This window comes from Danio aesculapii, chromosome 16, assembly GCF_903798145.1.
Source record: "Danio aesculapii chromosome 16, fDanAes4.1, whole genome shotgun sequence".
NCBI lineage: Eukaryota > Metazoa > Chordata > Actinopteri > Cypriniformes > Danionidae > Danio > Danio aesculapii.
In genome coordinates this window covers 49,346,641-49,367,016 of record NC_079450.1, presented here as the reverse complement: position 1 = coordinate 49,367,016, position 20,376 = coordinate 49,346,641, and the positions used below count along the sequence as shown (strand labels likewise).

The window sequence follows — 20,376 nt, the reverse complement described above, 5'->3', positions numbered from 1 at the left end:
ATCCAAGTTTTAGGAACAACAAATAATAACTTGACTTCTAGTTGATCATTTGGTATCAGAAGTGGCTTATATGAAAGGCAAAGACCTACAGATTACACTTATTTTACCAAAATAAATTATGATCATGCCTTGATTTCTAATTAGTTCATTAGGACAGTAAGCTCTGACTTTGCTTAGACAACAGTCTTGTCGCTTAACAGAAATGTATACAGTATAGAATATAAAGTCATTGTGCAGTGGAAAAATAATTAATATTGTGTATGACTCCCATGAGCTTGGAGGACTGCATCCATACATCTCTACAATGACTCAAATCACTTATTAATAAAGTCATTTGGAATGGCAAAGAAATCGTTCTTGTAGGACTCCCAGAGTTCATCAAGAGTCTTTGGCTTCATCTTCAAAGCCTCCTCCTTCATCTTACCCCAGACATGCTCAATATTGTTCATATCTGGTGACTGGGCTGGCCAATCCTGGAGCACCTTGACCATTCTTTGCTTTTAGGAACTTTAATGTGGAGGCTGAAGTATGAGAAGGAGCGCTATCCTGCTGAAGAATTTGCCCTCTCCTGTGGTTTGTAATGTAATGGGCAGCACAAATGTCTTGATACCTCAGGCTGTTAATGTTGCCATCCACTCTACAGATCTCTCGCACGCCCCCATACTGAATGTAACCCCAAACCATGATTTTTCCTTCACCAAACTTGACTGATTTTTGTGAGAATCTTGGTTCCATGGGGGTTCCAATAGGTCTTCTGCAGTATTTGTGATGATTGGGATGCAGTTCAACAGATGATTCATCAGAAAAATCGACCTTCTGCCACTTTTCCAAATGATCAACTAAAAGTCAAGTGATTATTTATTGCTCTTACAACTGGGATTAATGAGGACAAGACTTTTGTCAGGTAGTGCATATACTGATATATGTATACTGCAATATGAATAGAATTTAAAAAGATGACCCAAATAACGCTTTTTGGAAATAATACAAATTTTTTAAGTTGATTTGGGATGAATTTGTAAGGAAACACATGGGCATAAATTATTAAAAACAAATTGCAAGCATAGATGAATACAATAGAAGAGAGATACAAATGAAATAAAACAGTACTTTTTTTCTGTATAGTATTGAGTTACAGAACCTCAATAATCAAATATAGTGTTTAATGTAGTCTTCATTGTATTAAAATACAGTTCAATACAATTAATCTTTATTAAGCTACATATTTAAATATATACAAATGACAATCTTTCACTGTATTAGGGTTGAACCTTTCAATGACTCCAAAAATCACGTCTTTCGAACTGTGGTTCCTGGTTAATTATTAACCCAACTTGACACTGAAGATCCTGTAATATGACTATTGAAGATGTGCAAGTTATGATATCAAATCAATACTAAAACATTATATTGTGCAGGCCTAGTGTTTAATGAGTTAGTACATCATGACTCCATCTTTCAAATTGTATTATTGTCTTATCCTGAATCACTGCACTGAGCCTTTAATAAATGTTTATATTGGGGCTGGTTTAGAGCTGTCAGACTGATCCCTGCTGTGGTGTAGCCCAGTATACGTACCTGTATGACTTTCCAGATCTAGAAATCTGGCTACTGTGTTCTTCTAAAAGACGCACAGGGTTTTATTTAATAACCAAACAAAAGTTACATGCTGCAGCTTCAATAGAATCTGAAACTAAATTCACAAAGCATGTACAAAATTGTTAAATTATTAACTGTATATTTTATTATTTTGTTTATTTGAGAAATTCAGTTTTTTAAGTTTCAGTGTTTCATGATTTAATTCTAAATATTTTTTCATTAGTATATAGAAAAATCATTAGAAGAGTGTTTTATATTATGCTGACTTATGTATTTGTATTATCACAAATGTTTCAAAGAATATTAAAATCCAAAGAAATAAGCTATTTTAACTAGCAACGCTGAACGAGTCCTGTTTGGGCATGCTAATTATGTCAAAAACCCTCGGTTTCTGGTTTTGTTTAAAATGGAAGCTTCAATATGTTGTGCATTTAATTAGAAAAACTTAAAAAATTTAAAAAAAAATAATAAAAGCTTCATTCCTTTTGTGACATGTCGCGCTCGTCTCTCATCAACAATTGCTTCAGTGTTCTCGTTTTGCTTCCACCACTTTCACTGCTTCATACTAGCATGATAATAAGTGTTGAATACTCTTTCATAAACATAATTTCTGCAGGAGTCCCATAGAATGTAATGAAGACCACAATTCCCACGATTCCACAGTCAATAAACGCCTTTGTTGTGAATAAGTGCCCTCTAGTGACGAAAATTACCTACTTGGCCTTTCACAGTTGTAACAGTAGTAGTAACAGTAGTAAAGGTAATCAAATGCATGGATAAAACATCAAGTTAGTTTAACTTAGGGCTGGATGATAAAATCAGTACAGGTATTTATTGACCGTACACCATTGTCTATACACCATTGTTCGTTATGAAGGCTATAGTTGTAAGTTGTCATTCCCAATGGAGGTGCGCGACTTGCACAACGTGCACATGGGAGCAACTTTTTCGAATGCCACAACAGCACCGCGATTCATGTAAGTAGACCTAACCAATCTGCTTCACACTTTGTATATATACATACACACACACACACACACACACACACACACACACGCACACACACACACACACACACACACACACATATATATATATATATATATATATATATATATATATATTGTTATGAAGCGGACAGGAGACAGAGGTAAGGAAACGTTAGGGTGTTTATTAAATGACAACAAGGAGCACATGAAGGATAGCCAGGAGGATCAGGAATGATGTTGGGGTCTTTTCCTCCGTGGCTGGGTAACAGGAATACACGAGGATGGACAGCACACACCAGATACAGCTGACAGAGGATGACACAGACTTGGAAGGACTGGAAGACAGGACGATTCGGGTGGACCAGGAAGACTAGGAGGAATACAAAGAGAACAGGTAAGTAAAGCGTTTGTTTTAGCTGAGGATGACTACGCTGAGTGGTCGCTCAGTTGTCCGCTTTCGTCGAGACGAGCCCGGACAATGAGCGACTGGAGTGCTGTGCTTTTATCTGGTGCTCGTGAATGTGATGCAGCTGTGTGCTCATTAGAAGTCAGGTGATGGTGATCTTCGTGAGTGGGGATCGTGAGAGCCTGACCAATCCGTGACAGTACCCCCCTCCCCAGGGCCCGCTCCTGAGGGCCGACACCTCCGACGCCGTGGTGGTCTCCCTCTGCCTCTAGGCGCTGGGAACTCAGGGTGGCTCTCATGAAACTCCACCATGAGACTAGGATCGAGAATATCAGCTCTGGGAACCCATGTCCTTTCTTCGGGGCCGTACCCTTCCCAGTCCACCAGGTACTCCAACTGGCCACCACGACGTCGGGAACGCAAGATCTCCTTCACTGCGTAGACGGCTCCTTCTTCTAGGAGCAGTGGAGGAGGGGGTTCCTCTTCGTGGTCAGGCTCTGTGGAGGGAAGAACAGGATCGTGATAGGGTTTCAGGAGTGATACGTGGAATGTAGGGTGAATACGGTAGTGAGAGGGTAATTGTAGTTTGTAGGTGACGGGGTTAACCTGTTCCACGATGGTGAAGGGACCAACAAATCGGGGACTTAACTTGCGAGAGGGCAGTCGCATGCGTATGTCCCGGGTGGATAGCCACACCTTTTGTCCGGGTGTGTATCTGGGTTCTTCAGACCTTCTTCTATCGGCGGTTACCTTGCTTCGACGGACTGCCCTCTGCAGATGTTGATGAGCCTCGTCCCAGACTCTCTCGCTCTCCCGGAACCAGTGATCCACTGCGGGGACATCAGATGGTTCGCCATCCCAGGGAAAGAGCGGTGGTTGGAAGCCCAGGACGCACTGGAATGGCGTGAGTCCGGTGGAGGGTTGCCGCAGTGAATTTTGGGCATATTCTGCCCAGCCCAAATACTGGCTCCAGGAGCTCTGGTGACCACTGCAGAAGGTCCTCAGGAACCGTCCCACCTCCTGAATCTTCCTCTCTGTCTGCCCGTTGGTTTGGGGATGATATCCAGAAGAGAGGCTGACGGCCACACCTAGGAGCTTGAAGAAGGCTTTCCATAGACGTGAGATGAACTGTGGACCTCTGTCCGACACAATATCTTCTGGAATACCAAATGACCTGAAGACTTGATTAAAGATATTGTCGGCTGTTTCAAAGGCTGTGGGAAGACCTTTCAGAGGGATTAGTTTGACAAACTTTGAGAATCTATCTACGATGACTAGAATACAGGTATTACCTTCTGACGAGGGGAGGTCAGTGATAAAGTCCACTCCTAGGTGTGACCAGGGACGGTTCGGAATCGGCAAGGGATGGAGCTTTCCAGCGGGTAGATGACGTGGGCTCTTGGATTGGGCACAGTCCTTACAGCCCTGAACATATTGCCTCACATCCCTTGCCATGTTTGGCCACCAGAATCGTTGGGATACTAGCGAGAGAGTATTGTTGATCCCTGGATGTCCAGTGCCTAGCGAGGTATGTAAGGAGTGGATCAGATCTACCCGGTGTTCGGGTGGTATGAACTGCCGATGAGGAGGGCATCCCGGCGGAGCAGGGGTTTCCGGAGTGGCAACGACTGGAGGAGCGTTCCAGGTGATCGGACAAATGGAGATGTGTTCGGGAAGAATCTTCGTTGGGAGTTCTTCATGATCGTGATGCTCGTGTAAACGAGAGAGAGCGTCTGCTCTTAGATTCTTGGGTCCTGGACGATAGGAAATGGAGAAATCAAAACGTGAGAAGAAAAGTGACCATCTGGCTTGACGTGGACATAGTCTCTTGGCCTCTTTGATATATTGGAGGTTTTTGTGATCTGTGATCACCTGGAACGGATGTTTGGCTCCCTCCAACCAGTGACGCCACTCCTCCAAGGCTAGCTTGATTGCTAGAAGCTCCCTGTCTCCTATGCTGTAATTCTGCTCCGCCGGGCTCAACTTCCGAGAGAAATAGGCACAGGGATGCAGTCGGGGCGGTGTATCATGATGTTGGGATAATACTGCCCCGACGCCGGTGGTGGATGCGTCCACTTCCACCACGAAAGGAAGATTTGGGTCAGGATGAGTCAGGAGTGGGGCCCTTGTGAACTCCTTCTTAAGAAGGCGGAAGGCTGCGGCTGCTTCTTTGGTCCACTCCAGTCCTTTGGGTTTACCCTTGAGGAGATTAGTGAGAGGTGATGTAATCCTGCTGTAGTCCTTGATAAACCGTCTATAAAAGTTAGCAAACCCAAGAAACCTCTGGAGCTCCTTAATGGAAGTGGGTTCTGACCAGGATAGAACAGCCTCAATTTTCTTCCCATCCATACGTATACCGGTTTGGTCAATGATGTATCCCAAGAAATGAATCGACTTCTGGTGGAATGAGCATTTCTCCGCTTTGAGGTAGAGGTGATGTTCTCTCAATGTGTGTAGGACCTCCGCAACGTGTTGGCGATGTTCGGCCTCACTCCGGGAGTAAATGAGGATGTCATCTATGTACACTATTACAAAGTGGTGAAGAAACTCCCGGAGGACTTCATGAATGAAGTTTTGGAATACGGAGGGGGCGTTGACCAGACCGTAAGGCATGACCTCATATTCATAGTGGCCAGTAGGGGTCACGAATGCTGTCTTCCATTGGTCCCCCTCACGTATTCTTATCAGATTATACGCGCTGCGGAGGTCCAATTTAGTGAAGACTTTAGCTTCTCGGAGCTGTTCCAAAGCGGCTGGTACCAGAGGAAGGGGATATCGGTATTTTACTGTACCGTTATTTAGGACCCTGTAGTCGATGCATGGACGCAGCCCTCCGTCCTTCTTGGCCACAAAGAAGAAGCTTGAGGCGGCTGGTGATTTTGAGTGACGTATGTACCCCTGACTCAGAGCCTCCCTTATGTAATCTTCCATTGCCTGATTCTCTGGAAGCGAGAGCGGGTAGATCCTACCTCTTGGCAACTGGGCATCTGGAACTAGGTCGATCGCGCAGTCCCATGGCCGATGCGGCGGTAGCTGGGAAGCTCTCTTGGGGCAGAAGACATCATGAAAGGAGCTGTACTCCTTAGGAATGTGGATAGACTGCTTCTCAGGAGGACTCTCGACCGATGTTGTAAACAAAGAAATGGGGTTCCGACCTTGAAGAGGGAGATTTGGAAAACAGGTAGGTGTACATCCAGATCCCCATTTCTTTATCTCTCCTGTGCCCCAAGAGATGATGGGATCGTGCTTCACCAGCCACGGGCGCCCTAGAATGATGTCCATATTTGCACCCTCCAGAACCAGAAATTGAATCCTCTCTTGATGTAACAACCCCACTTGAAGAAGGATGTCTTCGCATTGTCGATGGATACGGGTCGAAGATCGAGTGCACTGGGTTATCGGTTGTATCTGGTATATATGCGAGGACGCCTCAGTACGTAGGTGGAGTTGACGACAGAGGGATTGGGAGATGAAGTTCCCTGCTGACCCGGAGTCGATGAGGGCTGTGACAAGGAGAGAAATAGAGGCAGTAGTTATTTGTACGGTGGTAGTAAGTGGTTTACATTGTTCAATATTCGTACTGAATACACTCACTGAAGTCCGAATGGGACGAAGGGGACACTCCATACGGGTGTGTCCACTGACACCGCAGTATAGACACAGACCCCGGGTCAGCCTCCTCTGTCGTTCCGCTGATGTCAGTCTTCCAGACTCTATTATCATGGGTTCTGGTTCTGGAGAGGCTGTTGACTCAGGCGATTGGAGGAGTGCAGACGAGGGGGTGATGGTGTCCTGTTGATAGGAACGGAGACGATCGGAACATCGGAGAGAATGTTGGATGAATCTTTCCAGACCCATAGTATCATCTAATGTGGCCAGCTGGATTCGGAGAGTGGGTTCCAAGCCGAGCCGGTACGTGGTCAACAACGATCTCTCATTCCATCCACTTGCAGCTGCTAGAGTGCGAAACCGGAGAGCATATTCCTGTGTAGATAGAGTACCTTGCTTTAGATGATACAGCTGCTCTCCAGCGGCTACTTCCCCATCAGAACGTCCAAACACCTCTTTGAAATACTCCGTGAAGGTAGTGATGGAATTCATGACCGGCCCGGCTTGGTTCCAGATCGTCTCAGCCCATTTAAGTGCAGGCCCAGAGAGTAGTGATACGATGTAGGCGATCTTTGACTTATCTGTGGGATATAGAGAAGGTTGCATTTCGAATATGAGGGAACATTGTAACAGAAAACCATTGCACTCCCCCGCTCCGCCTGAGTAGGGCGCTGGTCGGGCCATGGGACTGGAAGGAAGGGCCGAAGAAGAAACTGTGGAGGCGGAAGTGCTCGGTGCTGGTGGTGCGTTGGAAAGTGGAGCTGGTGGCTGTAGAATCCGCTTCAACTGGTCCACCAGCTCTTGAAAGTGATCGGGGGTGCTCATGTTGTCGTCGTTATAGGTCCGGGCTTCTGTTATGAAGCGGACAGGAGACAGAGGTAAGGAAACGTTAGGGTGTTTATTAAATGACAACAAGGAGCACATGAAGGATAGCCAGGAGGATCAGGAATGATGTTGGGGTCTTTTCCTCCGTGGCTGGGTAACAGGAATACACGAGGATGGACAGCACACACCAGATACAGCTGACAGAGGATGACACAGACTTGGAAGGACTGGAAGACAGGACGATTCGGGTGGACCAGGAAGACTAGGAGGAATACAAAGAGAACAGGTAAGTAAAGCGTTTGTTTTAGCTGAGGATGACTACGCTGAGTGGTCGCTCAGTTGTCCGCTTTCGTCGAGACGAGCCCGGACAATGAGCGACTGGAGTGCTGTGCTTTTATCTGGTGCTCGTGAATGTGATGCAGCTGTGTGCTCATTAGAAGTCAGGTGATGGTGATCTTCGTGAGTGGGGATCGTGAGAGCCTGACCAATCCGTGACATATATATATATATATATATATATGTATATATATATATATATATATATATATATATATATATATATATGGAATACACACATTTCAGTTACGGCAGACTAATAACCTCAGACAAACACAGCGCATCCAAGTACTGCAGTGCTTTTTTTTTTCTCTATAAACTTGAGCTGCAGCAAAGGTTTGTCTGTTTGTCATCCTCGGAGAAAACTGTTGATGGTCGCCTAGTTACGAGAGATGCCAGGGGAGCGCGATTGCAAAGTGCATTGAAATTGGTTAAGGAAACCACACGCTCACGCTTGTCACTTCAGGTCAAAATAACACATGCTAAAATGAGTGCCTTATAGCAGCAGTGAGGTGATTGTAACTAAAAAGGATCTAAGAATGTCGCCAGAGTTGCTTTTTGGTTCCTTTTTTTGTGCGTCCCAGCCACTAGCACCACATCTGAAAGATTTTTTTAGCATAGTGGTAATTTAGTCATCCAACTTCACAATTTGTAATGTTGCATTATGTATGCAAATAATGATGGTTAATTCTTTTACTAGCTCAGATTTGATTATCATAATTAATTTTGTTTGAGGTTTACTCTATCATTATTATTGACACCTTAAAGTTTGCTTTGATTGCTCAGCGTTTACACTTTACCATTACACACACTTTGTAACATCTCATTTATCAAGTTTAAGTGTCTCTTTAACAATTATGTTTATTTTATTATAAAGAGATCAGATATTTAGTTTAAATATTTTAGTTTTTGACTCTTAAAATTATTTGCCTTCGCAATGTTGGTAATTTTTTAAAAAGTGGTTAAAAAAATCCTAATATACCTAAATGGATTGTTAAAAAATATTCAATGATTATTGATACCAAATTAAATGAAACATGATATCGTGATAATTTTTGTTTTGCAATTTCGCCCAACCCTAGTTTAACTTTTAAAATGTAATTAAGTGAAGTGACTGAAATTCCTTTATTTTTGGTCGTGTCTCTGCAGAAGACTTCTCGATTCATGTGGATTGCATTTGCAATGTTTTATCATCAAAATTTGGGTGAGATCGAGGGTCAAAAATTTCTTGGGAATTAAAAAAATAAACAACAATCTTACTGGCTTAGAATAACATGATGGTAAACACACGATGACAGAGTTTTCATCTCTGAATGAGCATTTAAGAAGGAAACATGATCTTTCTGCCCAATCCTGCTAAAGCTGTTGAAATGGAGATCTGAGCTTAGGTGAAGCAGCAGAGGCTTTGCCTCTCATAATACTCCTCATGACCTGCTGATAGCTTTGGAGGCCTGTCAGTGATTGCTCAATACCGCTTTTGATCTGTTACAGAAGTGAACATGTTCTCAAAGCTGAGCGATCGCTGTCATGGCTCATTTCTGTAAGTGTTTGCCCAAACCCACCTAATATTCCTACGGAGTAAGTCAGTAAATTTGGGGTCATATTGCTAATTTAAAATAGGATATTCTTGTGGTTTTGAAACAAAACAATTTCCAACTATAGGTTACTACACTATAAAATTAGTTAATTAACAGTTTCCACATGTTGTGTTTTCTGTTTATTTACTGTTGTGAATTGCATTATGGGGTCTTGATCTCTTCTCTGTTGAGTTTTGATGTTTAAAATTCAACTCTACAATTTAACAAAGTGACTTTTATTGACTTTTTAATAGTTAGAAACCAAATTCTATATACTCTCACTGGCCACTTTATTAGGTACACCTTACTAGTACCGGGTTGAACAGCCTTTTGCCTTCAGAACTGCCTTAATCCTTCGTGGCACAGATTCAACAAGGTACTGGAAATATTATCCTTGTCATGTTCAAGAAACCAGTTTGAGATGATTCACGCTTTATGAAATGGCGCGTTATCCTGCTGGAAGCAGCCATCAGAAGATGGGTACACTGTGATCATAAAGGGATTAACATGGTCAGCAGCAATAGTCAGGTAGGCTGTGGCGTTGACGCAATGCTCAATTGGTACTTTGGCCCAAATTGGCCCAAAGTGTGCCAAGAAAATATCCCCCACACCATTACACCACCACCACCAACCTGAACCGTTGATACAACGCAGGATGGATCCATGCTTTCATGTTGTTGATGCCAAATTCTGACCCTACCATCCGAATGTTGCAGCAAAAATCGAGACTCATCAGACCAGGCAACATTTTTCCAATCTTCTATTGTCCAATTTTAGTGAGCCTGTGCGAATTGTAGCCTCAGTTTCCTGTTCTTAGCTGACAGGAGCGGCACCCGGTGTGGTCTTCTGCTTCTTTAGCCCATCCGCCTCAAGGTTGTACGTGTTGTGCGTTCAGAGATGGGATTGGCTGATTAGAAATTTGAGTTAACGAGCAGTTGGACATGTGTACCTAATAAAGTGGCCGGTGAGTGTATAATCATTATATGATCAATGGCATAAAAATTATCTCAAAATGACAGTAATATTGCTTATTGCAACAATTTCTGTGACAACATATCGCACAACAAAAACTCCTTATCATGACAGGACTAGTTGTTAAAAAGCTTTAGAGTTCTATTTGGGACGACACCAAACTCATACATTACATGGTTGGATCAATAACCGTAGTGTTTATTGTGTCATTTAGGACACAAACACAGTGCAGTATCCACTAGATGCACACTTCACCCTAAGTAGTTAGTTGGTCATCCATATTCTTTGCTATTGTATTATGAATACTATTGATTCATATGTATTACTTACCTCTTATACAGTTTTTCAAATACTTTGCAAGTAAACATATTTCTATGCAGGTTGTTGTTTCGGATGAACCCTTTTAGTACATCAGTGTTCTGGTAAAGTGAATTTTGTTATGTTTTATATTGTGTTTGATTGGTAAAACTGACAATATCTGCTCTTTTTAAATTCAGGTACGAGACGCTGGCTGTGGCCACAGATGCAGACACCAAACAAGACTCTAATCAGCAAAGCAAGAGCTCAGGAAAGAGACTGACGGTGCGTTTTAATTTGGCTGTGTAATGTACATTTCCAGTGTGAAGATTTGACTTGAGGTTTGACATGACCGAGTGTGTGTTTGTCCCCAGGCTGACTGGACTCTTGTGTTAGGAGAAGAGGCTCTAGATATCTGTGTTCCCAATACGTCTCCGGCGATGTCCTCCATCTTTGTGCTGGGCGAGAGAAATTTATTCTGTCTCAAGGATAACGGCCAGATCCGCTTCATGAAGAAACTGGAGTTCAATCCCAGCTGTTTTCTTCCTTATGGATCAGGTGACCCATAATGATTTTCGCACATCAGGATACCATGTTTAAAACTTTACAATAAATACAAACCTTTTATTTATGCTCAAAGGGCTCCTATTTTACATGTAAAATAAGTATTTTGTGTCTCCAGAATGGGTGTGTGAAGTTTCAGGTCAATACCCATCAGATCATTGATTATACCCTGATGAAAATGTCAGTTTTTGGGTCAGAGGGTATTGTAGCTGTTTTGCGCCACTGCCTTTAAATAGAAATAAGCTGGTCTACCCAGTCCGTTCTTCGACCAGTTGTCACAACAAAATGACAGACACAGAAGATAATCACAAATACTAAAGTTAAGACTCAATTAGGGTTGTCACGATACTGGAATTCGATACCGATCGCTACTGAAATTTAAAAAAAGTCCATTTCCTGCGAACATTTGAGTGCGTTCTTAAACAGCGCTGATTTGCCATTGTGTTCACATGCTCAACAGAAATGACTGTGATTGGCCGTGAAGGTCATCAGTTCACCAAACTTACTGCTGTTTAACGAGTGTAACCACAGATACAGGGACACTGGAGCGTTTTAAAGCCGTGAAGATCAATCGATTAAACAAACCAGCTGATCTTTGCGGCTATAAAACGCTCCAGTGTTCCTGTATCTGTAGTTACACACAGTAAACAGCGGTGAGTTTGGTGAACTGATGACCTTCATGGCCAATCACAGTCATTTATGTTGATAATGATCCATAATGATTTTCGCACATCAGGATACCATGTTCTAACCTTTACAATAAATACAAACCTTTTATTTATGCTCAAAGGGCTCCTATTTTACATGTAAAATAAGTATTTTGTGTCTCCAGAATGGGTGTGTGAAGTTTCAGGTCAATACCCATCAGATCATTGATTATACCCTGATGAAAATGTCAGTTTTTGGGTCAGAGGGAATTTTAGCTGTTTTGCGCCAGTGCCTTTAAATATAAATAAGCCGGTTTACCCAGTCCATTCTTCGACCAGATGTCACAGCAAAATGACTGACACAGAAGAAGCAGTGAGCCTGTCACAAATACTAAAGTTAAGACTCAACCAGTGCTGTCACGATACTGGAATTCGATACCGATCTCTACTGAAACTTTAAAAACGTCCATTTCCCGCGAACATTTGAGCGCTGTTGAGCGCGTTCTTAAACAGCGCTGATTTGCCATTGTGTTCACTTGCTCAACAGAAATGACTGTGATTGCCCGTGAAAGTCATCAGTTCACCAAACTCACCTCTGTTTACCGAGTGTAACCACAGATACAGGGACACTGGAGCGTTTTAAAGCCGTGAAGATCAATCGATTAAACAGACCAGCTGTACTTTGCGGCTATAAAACGCTCCAGTGTTCCTGTATCTGTAGTTACACACGGTAAACAGCGGTGAGTTTGGTGAACTGATGACCTTCATGGCCAATCACAGTCATTTATGTTGATAATGATCCATAATGATTTTCGCACATCAGGATACCATGTTCTAACCTTTACAATAAATGCAAACCTTTTATTTATGCTCAAAGGGCTCCTATTTTACATGTAAAATAAGTATTTTGTGTCTCCAGAATGGGTGTGTGAAGTTTCAGGTCAATACCCATCAGATCATTGATTATACCCTGATGAAAATGTCAGTTTTTGGGTCAGAGGGAATTGTAGCTGTTTTGCGCCACTGCCTTTAAATAGAAATAAGCTGGTCTACCCAGTCCAGTCTTCGACCAGATGTCACAGCAAAATGACAGACACAGAAGAAGCAGTGAGCCTGTCAAAAATACTAAAGTTAAAACTCAACTAGTGCTGTCACGATACTGGAACTCGATTCCGATCGCTACTGAAATTTTAAAAACGTCCATTTCCTGCGAACATTTGAGCGACGTTGAGCGCGTTCTTAAACAGCGCTGATTTGCCATTGTGTTCACATGCTCAACAGAAATGACTGTGATTGGCCGTGAAGGTCATCAATTCACCAAACTTACTGCTGTTTAACGAGTGTAACCACAGATACAGGGACACTGGAGCGTTTTAAAGCCGTGAAGATCAATTGATTAAACAAACCAGCTGATCTTTGCGGCTATAAAACGCTCCAGTGTTCCTGTATCTGTAGTTACACACAGTAAACAGCGGTGAGTTTGGTGAACTGATGACCTTCATGGCCAATCACAGTCATTTATGTTGATAATGATCCATAATGATTTTCGCACATCAGGATACCATGTTCTAACCTTTACAATAAATGCAAACCTTTTATTTATGCTCAAAGGGCTCCTATTTTACATGTAAAATAAGTATTTTGTGTCTCCAGAATGGGTGTGTGAAGTTTCAGGTCAATACCCATCAGATCATTGATTATACCCTGATGAAAATGTCAGTTTTTGGGTCAGAGGGAATTGTAGCTGTTTTGCGCCAGTGCCTTTAAATAGAAATAAGCTGGTCTACCCAGTCCAGTCTTCGACCAGATGTCACAGCAAAATGACAGACACAGAAGAAGCAGTGAGCCTGTCACAAATACTAAAGTTAAGACTCAACTAGTGCTGTCATGATACTGGAATTTGATACCGATCGCTACTGAAATTTTAAAAACGTCCATTTCCCGCGAACATTTGAGCGCTGTTGAGTGCGTTCTTAAACAGCGCTGATTTGCCATTGTGTTCACATACTCAACAGAAATGACTGTGATTGGCCGTGAAGGTCATCAGTTCACCAAACTCACCGCTGTTTACCGAGTGTAACCGCAGATACAGGGACACTGTAGCGTTTAAAGCCGAGAAGATCAATCGATTAAACAGACCAGCTGATCTTTGCAGCTTTAAAACGCTCCAGTGTTCCTGTATCTGTAGTTACACACGGTAAACAGCGGTGAGTTTGGTGAACTGATGATCTTCATGGCCAATCACAGTCATTTATGTTGATAATGATCCATAATGATTTTCACACATCAGGATACCATGTTTAAACCTTTACAGTAAATGCAAACCTTTCATTTATGTTTAAAGGGCTTCTTATACAAGTAAAATAAGTATTTAACAGGGTCGCTGGAGCGTTTTAAAGCTGTAAAGATCAGTCGATTCATCAGCGGATCGCTCGTATGTCAGTTTATTAGCAGACCAGCTGATCTTTGCAGCATTAAAAGGACAAGTCACGTTGAATCGTGCACTCGATGAGAAAAAGCACTCGCGTAACTCAGTACTTTCAATAAAAAGTAACGCAAATAGTTACTTTTTTGGGGAGTAACTCAATGATGAAATGGATTACATTCAATAGTAACTCACCAACACTGCCAGGTAAAGCCTAAATTAAATCTCATTAAATAAAGGGATTGAAAATATTGATTAGTTTTTTCTTTATAATGTTCTTGGAATGACAGCATTAGTTGCATAAACTTTCAGTCGAGACACATGATTGCTTAGTTTTTGAACAAAACAATGGTCAATAAATGATTTTGGGTGTAACGTCTTTTTGCTTGTTTATCTTGAAGCTTTCCAGTTGCTTTCAGAAATAGGTTCTTGTCAGAATGCTTGTAGATTTGCGTTCTTATTATTTAGACTGCGTTTTAGGAGTGCAGTTGTACAGTTGGGGTGTCACGGTGGTGCAGTGGGTTGCACGATCGTCTCACAGCAAGAAGGTAGCTGGTTCGAGCCCCGGCTGAGTCAGTTGGCATTTCTGTGTGGAGTTTGCATGTTCAAGTGGGTTTCCTCCGGGTGTTCCGGTTTCCCCCACAGTCCAAAGACATGCGCTATAGGTGAATTGGGTAAGCTAAATTGGCCGTAGTGTATGTGTGTGAATGAGTGTGTCTGGATGTTTCCCAGTACTGAGTTGCAGCTGGAGTAAAACATATTCACTGAGTAAAACATATGCAGGATAAGTTGGCGGTTCATTCCGCTGTGGCGACCCCTGATAAATAAGGGACTAAGCCGAAAAGAAAATGAATGAATTAAGATGTACAGTTAAGGTCAGAATTTGTAGCCCTTCTGAATTATTAGCCCCCTGTATATTTTTCCCCAATTTCTGTTTAACGGAGTGAAGATTTTTTTAACACATTTCTGTATCAATAGTTTTCCCATATCAATAGTTTTAATAACAAATTTTTAATGACTGATTTCTTTTATCTTTTCTATGATGACAGCAAGAATATTTTAATAGATATTTTTTCCAATATAGTAGTATTCAGATTAAAGTGACATTTAAAGGCTTAAATAGGTTAAGTAGGAAGTAAGTTAAGCAAGTTAAAGGTGATTGGGCAAGTCATTGTATATTGATGATTTGTTCAGCAGACAATGTAAAAAATATAGCTTAAAGGGGTTAATAATTTTGACCTTGAAATGTTTTTTAAAAAATTAAAAACTGCTTTTATTCTAGCCAAAATAAACAAATAAGACTTTCTTCAGAAGAAAAAATATTATAGGAAATACTGCGAAAATTTTCTTGTCGTTAATCATCATTTGGGAAATATTTGGAAAAATTCACAGAAGGGCTGATAATTCTGACTTCAACTGTACATACACACACACACGCACACGCACACGAACACACACACACACACGCACACACACACTATACATCTTGTCTCATGAGTTAAATCACTATTGTCTTTGTCTACCTCCCAGACATAGATAATGTTGGGTGTTTGGCCGCAGAACCGGAGAAATGTGTATTTTGGTGAGAAGTGTGTTGGGTTTTTTAAAAGGAAAGTGAGAGATGGACGTCTTCTGGTGGTCTGGAAGTGGCTGCAGTCTATCATTGAACTACTTCATTGACTCTCTGTGTGAGGCCCAGTGACCACAGACCATCTGAACACACTTTCTCCTTCATCAGCTGTCTTCTTTCCGGCTTTATTTCCTCAGTTTCCGAGGGTTCCACCAATGTCCTGATGTGTAACCATAACAACATGCTGCTGGTGTACCAGGATGTGACGCTGAAGTGGGCCGCGCAGCTGTCTTGTGTGCCTGTGGCCGTGCGCGTTGCTAACTTTCTGTAAGTAATCACTGACAAAATAAATCTGTCCTGTTTGTGTCCTTAACCTCCATTTATCACTGCAAAAAAACCTTTTCTTACTTGGTTTTTGTGTTGATTCTAGTCTAAATATCTAAAAGTTCTAAAATCAAAAAACGTTTTCTAGACAAAAAAAAATAAATAAAATAAATCATCATCAGCAGCACATGTACAATGAAGAGTAAAAAGCTGTTGACGATAAATACATAAAAGACAATAAATACATGAAAGACGATAAATACGTAAAAGACGATAAATTAGTGAAAGACGATAAATATGTGAAAACGTGAAAGACGATAATTACGTGAATACGTGAAAAACAATAAATACGTGAAAGACGATAAATACGTGAATATGTGAAAGACGATAAATACGTGAAAGACGAAAAATACGTGAAAGACAATAAATACATAAAAGACAATAAATACGTGAAAGACGATAAATACGTGAAAGACGATAAATACGTGAATACGTGAAAGACGATAAATACGTGAAAGACAATAAATACGTGAAAGACGATAAATACGTGAAAGACGATAAATACGTGAATACGTGAAAGACAATAAATACGTGAAAGACGATAAATACATGAAAGACGATAAATACGTGAATACGTGAAAGACAATAAATACGTGAAAGACGATAAATTCGTGAAAGACGATAAATACATGAAAGACGATAAATACGTGAATACGTGAAAGACAATAAATACGTGAAAGACGATAAATACGTAAATATGTGAAAGACGATAAATTCGTGAAAGACGATAAATTCGTGAAAGACGATAAATACGTGAATTCGTGAAAGACATATACATGAAAGACGATAAATACGTGAAAACGTGAAAGCCGATAAATTCGTGAAAGACAATAAATACATGAAAGACGATAAATATGTGAAAACGTGAAAGACGATAAATATGTGAAAACGTGAAAGACGATAAATACGTGAAAGCCGATAAATTCGTGAAAGACAATAAATACGTGAAAGACGATAAATACGTGAAAACGTGAAAGACGATAAATGCGTGAAAACGTGAAAGACGATAAATGCGTGAAAACGTGAAAGACGATAAATACGTGAAAGCCGATAAATTCGTGAAAGACAATAAATACGTGAAAGACGATAAATACGTGAGTACGTGAAAGACGATAAATTCGTGAAAGACGATAAATTCGTGAAAGACGATAAATTCATGAAAGACATATCCGTGAAAGACGATAAATACGTGAAAGACAAATACGTGAAAGACGATAAATACGTTAAAGACACATACGTGAAAGACGATAAATACATGAATACATGAAAGACGATAAATACGTGAAAGACGATAAATATGCGAATACGTGAAAGACGATAAATATGTGAAAGACGATAAATATGCGAATACGTGAAAGACGATAAATATGTGAAAGACGATAAATACGTGAAAGACAAATACATGAAAGATGATAAATACGTGAAAGACAATAAATTCATGAAAGATATATACGTGAAAGACGATAAATACGTGAAAGACAAATACGTGAAAGACGATAAATACGTGAAAGACGATAAATTCATGAAAGACATATACGTGAAAGACGATAAATACGTGAAAGACGATAAATATGCGAATACGTGAAAGACGATAAATATGTGAAAGACGATAAATACGTGAAAGACAAATACATGAAAGATGATAAATACGTGAAAGACAATAAATTCATGAAAGACATATACGTGAAAGACGATAAATACGTGAAAGACAAATACGTGAAAGACGATAAATACGTGAAAGACGATAAATTCATGAAAGACATATACGTGAAAGACGATAAATACGTGAAAGACAAATACGTGAAAGACGATAAATACATGAATACATGAAAGACGATAAATACGTGAAAGACGATAAATACGTGAAAGACGATAAATACGTGAAAGACAAATACGTGAAAGACGATAAATACGTGAAAAACGATAAATACATGAATACATGAAAGACGATAAATACGTGAAAGACGATAAATACGTGAAAGACAAATACGTGAAAGACGATAAATACGTGAAAAACGATAAATACATGAAAAACGAGAACAGCAGGCGCGAATGGCACTTGTGAGAGAAATTTGAGATCTGAAAAGTGTACACAGCGGCCTCTGGTGGATTCGCGAAAACAAAAAACTACAAAAAAAAAACATGCCTCCTGGGACGTATTTGGTGCTCTCCAGAAATGTATATGGGGTACATTTTCAGAATGAGTTTGGGTTGCAAAAAAAACTATGGAAGTCAGTGGCTGTTTTTTTTTTTTTTTTTTTTTTGCCTCACCATTTTTAGTATATCTTCTTTTGTGTTGGACAAAAGAAAGAAAGGTTTGGAATAAGTGGAGGATGAGTATATGACTTCAGATTTTTCATTTTTGGGTGAACTATCCCTTTAACTGGCTTGTTCAGTTGCTCGCATTGAACTGTTTTGAGCACCGCTCTGGACTACAGGAAGAGATAATAGATGCTGATTGTAATCACTGAAAAACTAAGGAAGTATAAAAGACGATAAGCCTCGATATCATGTAGTCATAGTGAGATTAGGGGAACATATTCATCCAATCCAGAAGAAAAAAAGATTTTAAAAATAATCAAAAACAGCGAGGAATTGATTCCAGGGCTAATTTCCTGAACCAGGAATCAAAATCTGGGATGATTCCAAAAAGTCTCAGAATCTAAATGTTCTTTAGGATGTGTATACTATGTCTCTTTGATGCATTCAGTGTTTGTGGGACTGTTTGCCTGGAGAGGTTCTCAGATGCCGAGGTAACAGATATGTCTGTGGAGCGAGTGTTTAACTGCACTGGTCTCTCTGGCCATCCTACACGGGTCACTCACTCTTCATTGTCCATCCTGTCTTTCTTCTACTGGCCCCCCATTAAAAGAGCGTCTGTCAGCACCACCTAAATGAGCTGCTCTGCTTGTCTCCGTTCACATCTCCAGCACACACACACACATAACCGCTCACATCTTCAGTTTCTCAAACATTAAACATGAATGATAAAGTACTAAGAACAAACCATATAATCATGCATAGTCAAGATAGCACAACAAATGACTTATCAAGGGAGGGGAAAACACTGTTTCATGATTTCATTATCTTTTAGTGTTGATCTGTTTTGGAAAATCCAATCAGACATGTTCAAACAAATGGTAATTTGGATAATATTCATCTTACATTTCTACACTTATTAGAAGAAATCTGATATAACAATATCCTGTCTACCTTTTTACAAAAATTAAATATACATATGTACACTACCTGACAAAAGTCTTGTCGTCGATCCCAGTTGTAAGAGCAACACATAATATCTTGACTTCTAGTTGATCATTTGGAAAAGTGGCAGAAGGTCGATTTTTCAGATGAATCATCTGTTGAACTGCATCCCAATCATCACAAATACTGCAGAAGACCTATTGGAACCTGCATGGACTCATAGAAATCAGTCAAGTTTGGGGAAGGAAAAATCATGGTTTGGTGTTACATTCAGTATGGGGAGATCTGCAGAGTGGATGGCAACATCAACAGCCTGAGGTATCAAGACATTTGTGCTGCCCATTACATTACAAACCACAGGAGAGGGTAAATTCTTCAGCAGGATAGCGCTCCTTGTCATACTTCAGCCTCCACATCAAAGTTCCTGAAAGCCAAGAAGGTCAAGGAGGTCCAGGATTTTCCAGCCCAGTCACCAAACATGAACATTATTGAGGATGTCTGGGGTAAGATGGAGAGGGCATTGAAGATGAATACAAAGAATCTTGTTGAACTCTAGAGTGCTGCAAGTATGCTTTCTTTCATTCATTTTTGTTTCGGCTTAGTCCCTTTATTAATCTGGGGTTGCCACAGCAGAATGAACCGCCAACTTATCCAGCACATGTTTTACGCAGCGGATGCCCTTCCAGCTGCAACCCATCCCTGGGAAACTCCACACACTCCTGCATTCACACACATACACTACAGACAATTTAGTCTACCCAATTCACCTGTACCGCATGTCTTTGGACTGTGGGGGAAACCCACAGGAGTTTCCCAGGAGAAACAGGAGAAACCCATCTAGAGTAAACCCACACGAAGCAGGGAGAACATGCAAACTCCGCACAGAAATGCCAACTGACCCAGCCGAGGCTCGAACCAGCGACCTTCTTGCTGTGAGGCGACAGCACTACCTACTGCGCCACTGCGTCACCC

At 40.9% G+C, this 20,376-nt stretch overlaps 1 protein-coding gene across 1 annotated transcript in view; it reads left to right on the top strand.

Annotated features, from left to right (window-relative positions):
* Positions 1-20,376, top strand: part of bbs9 (Bardet-Biedl syndrome 9) — a 256,360-nt gene that overhangs the window by 24,372 nt on the left and 211,612 nt on the right. The window contains exons 7-9 of the mRNA XM_056476114.1: positions 10,811-10,895; positions 10,985-11,168; positions 16,014-16,143. Coding sequence (XP_056332089.1) covers positions 10,811-10,895; positions 10,985-11,168; positions 16,014-16,143 — 399 coding nt within the window. The remainder of the gene's footprint in view (positions 1-10,810; positions 10,896-10,984; positions 11,169-16,013; positions 16,144-20,376) is intronic.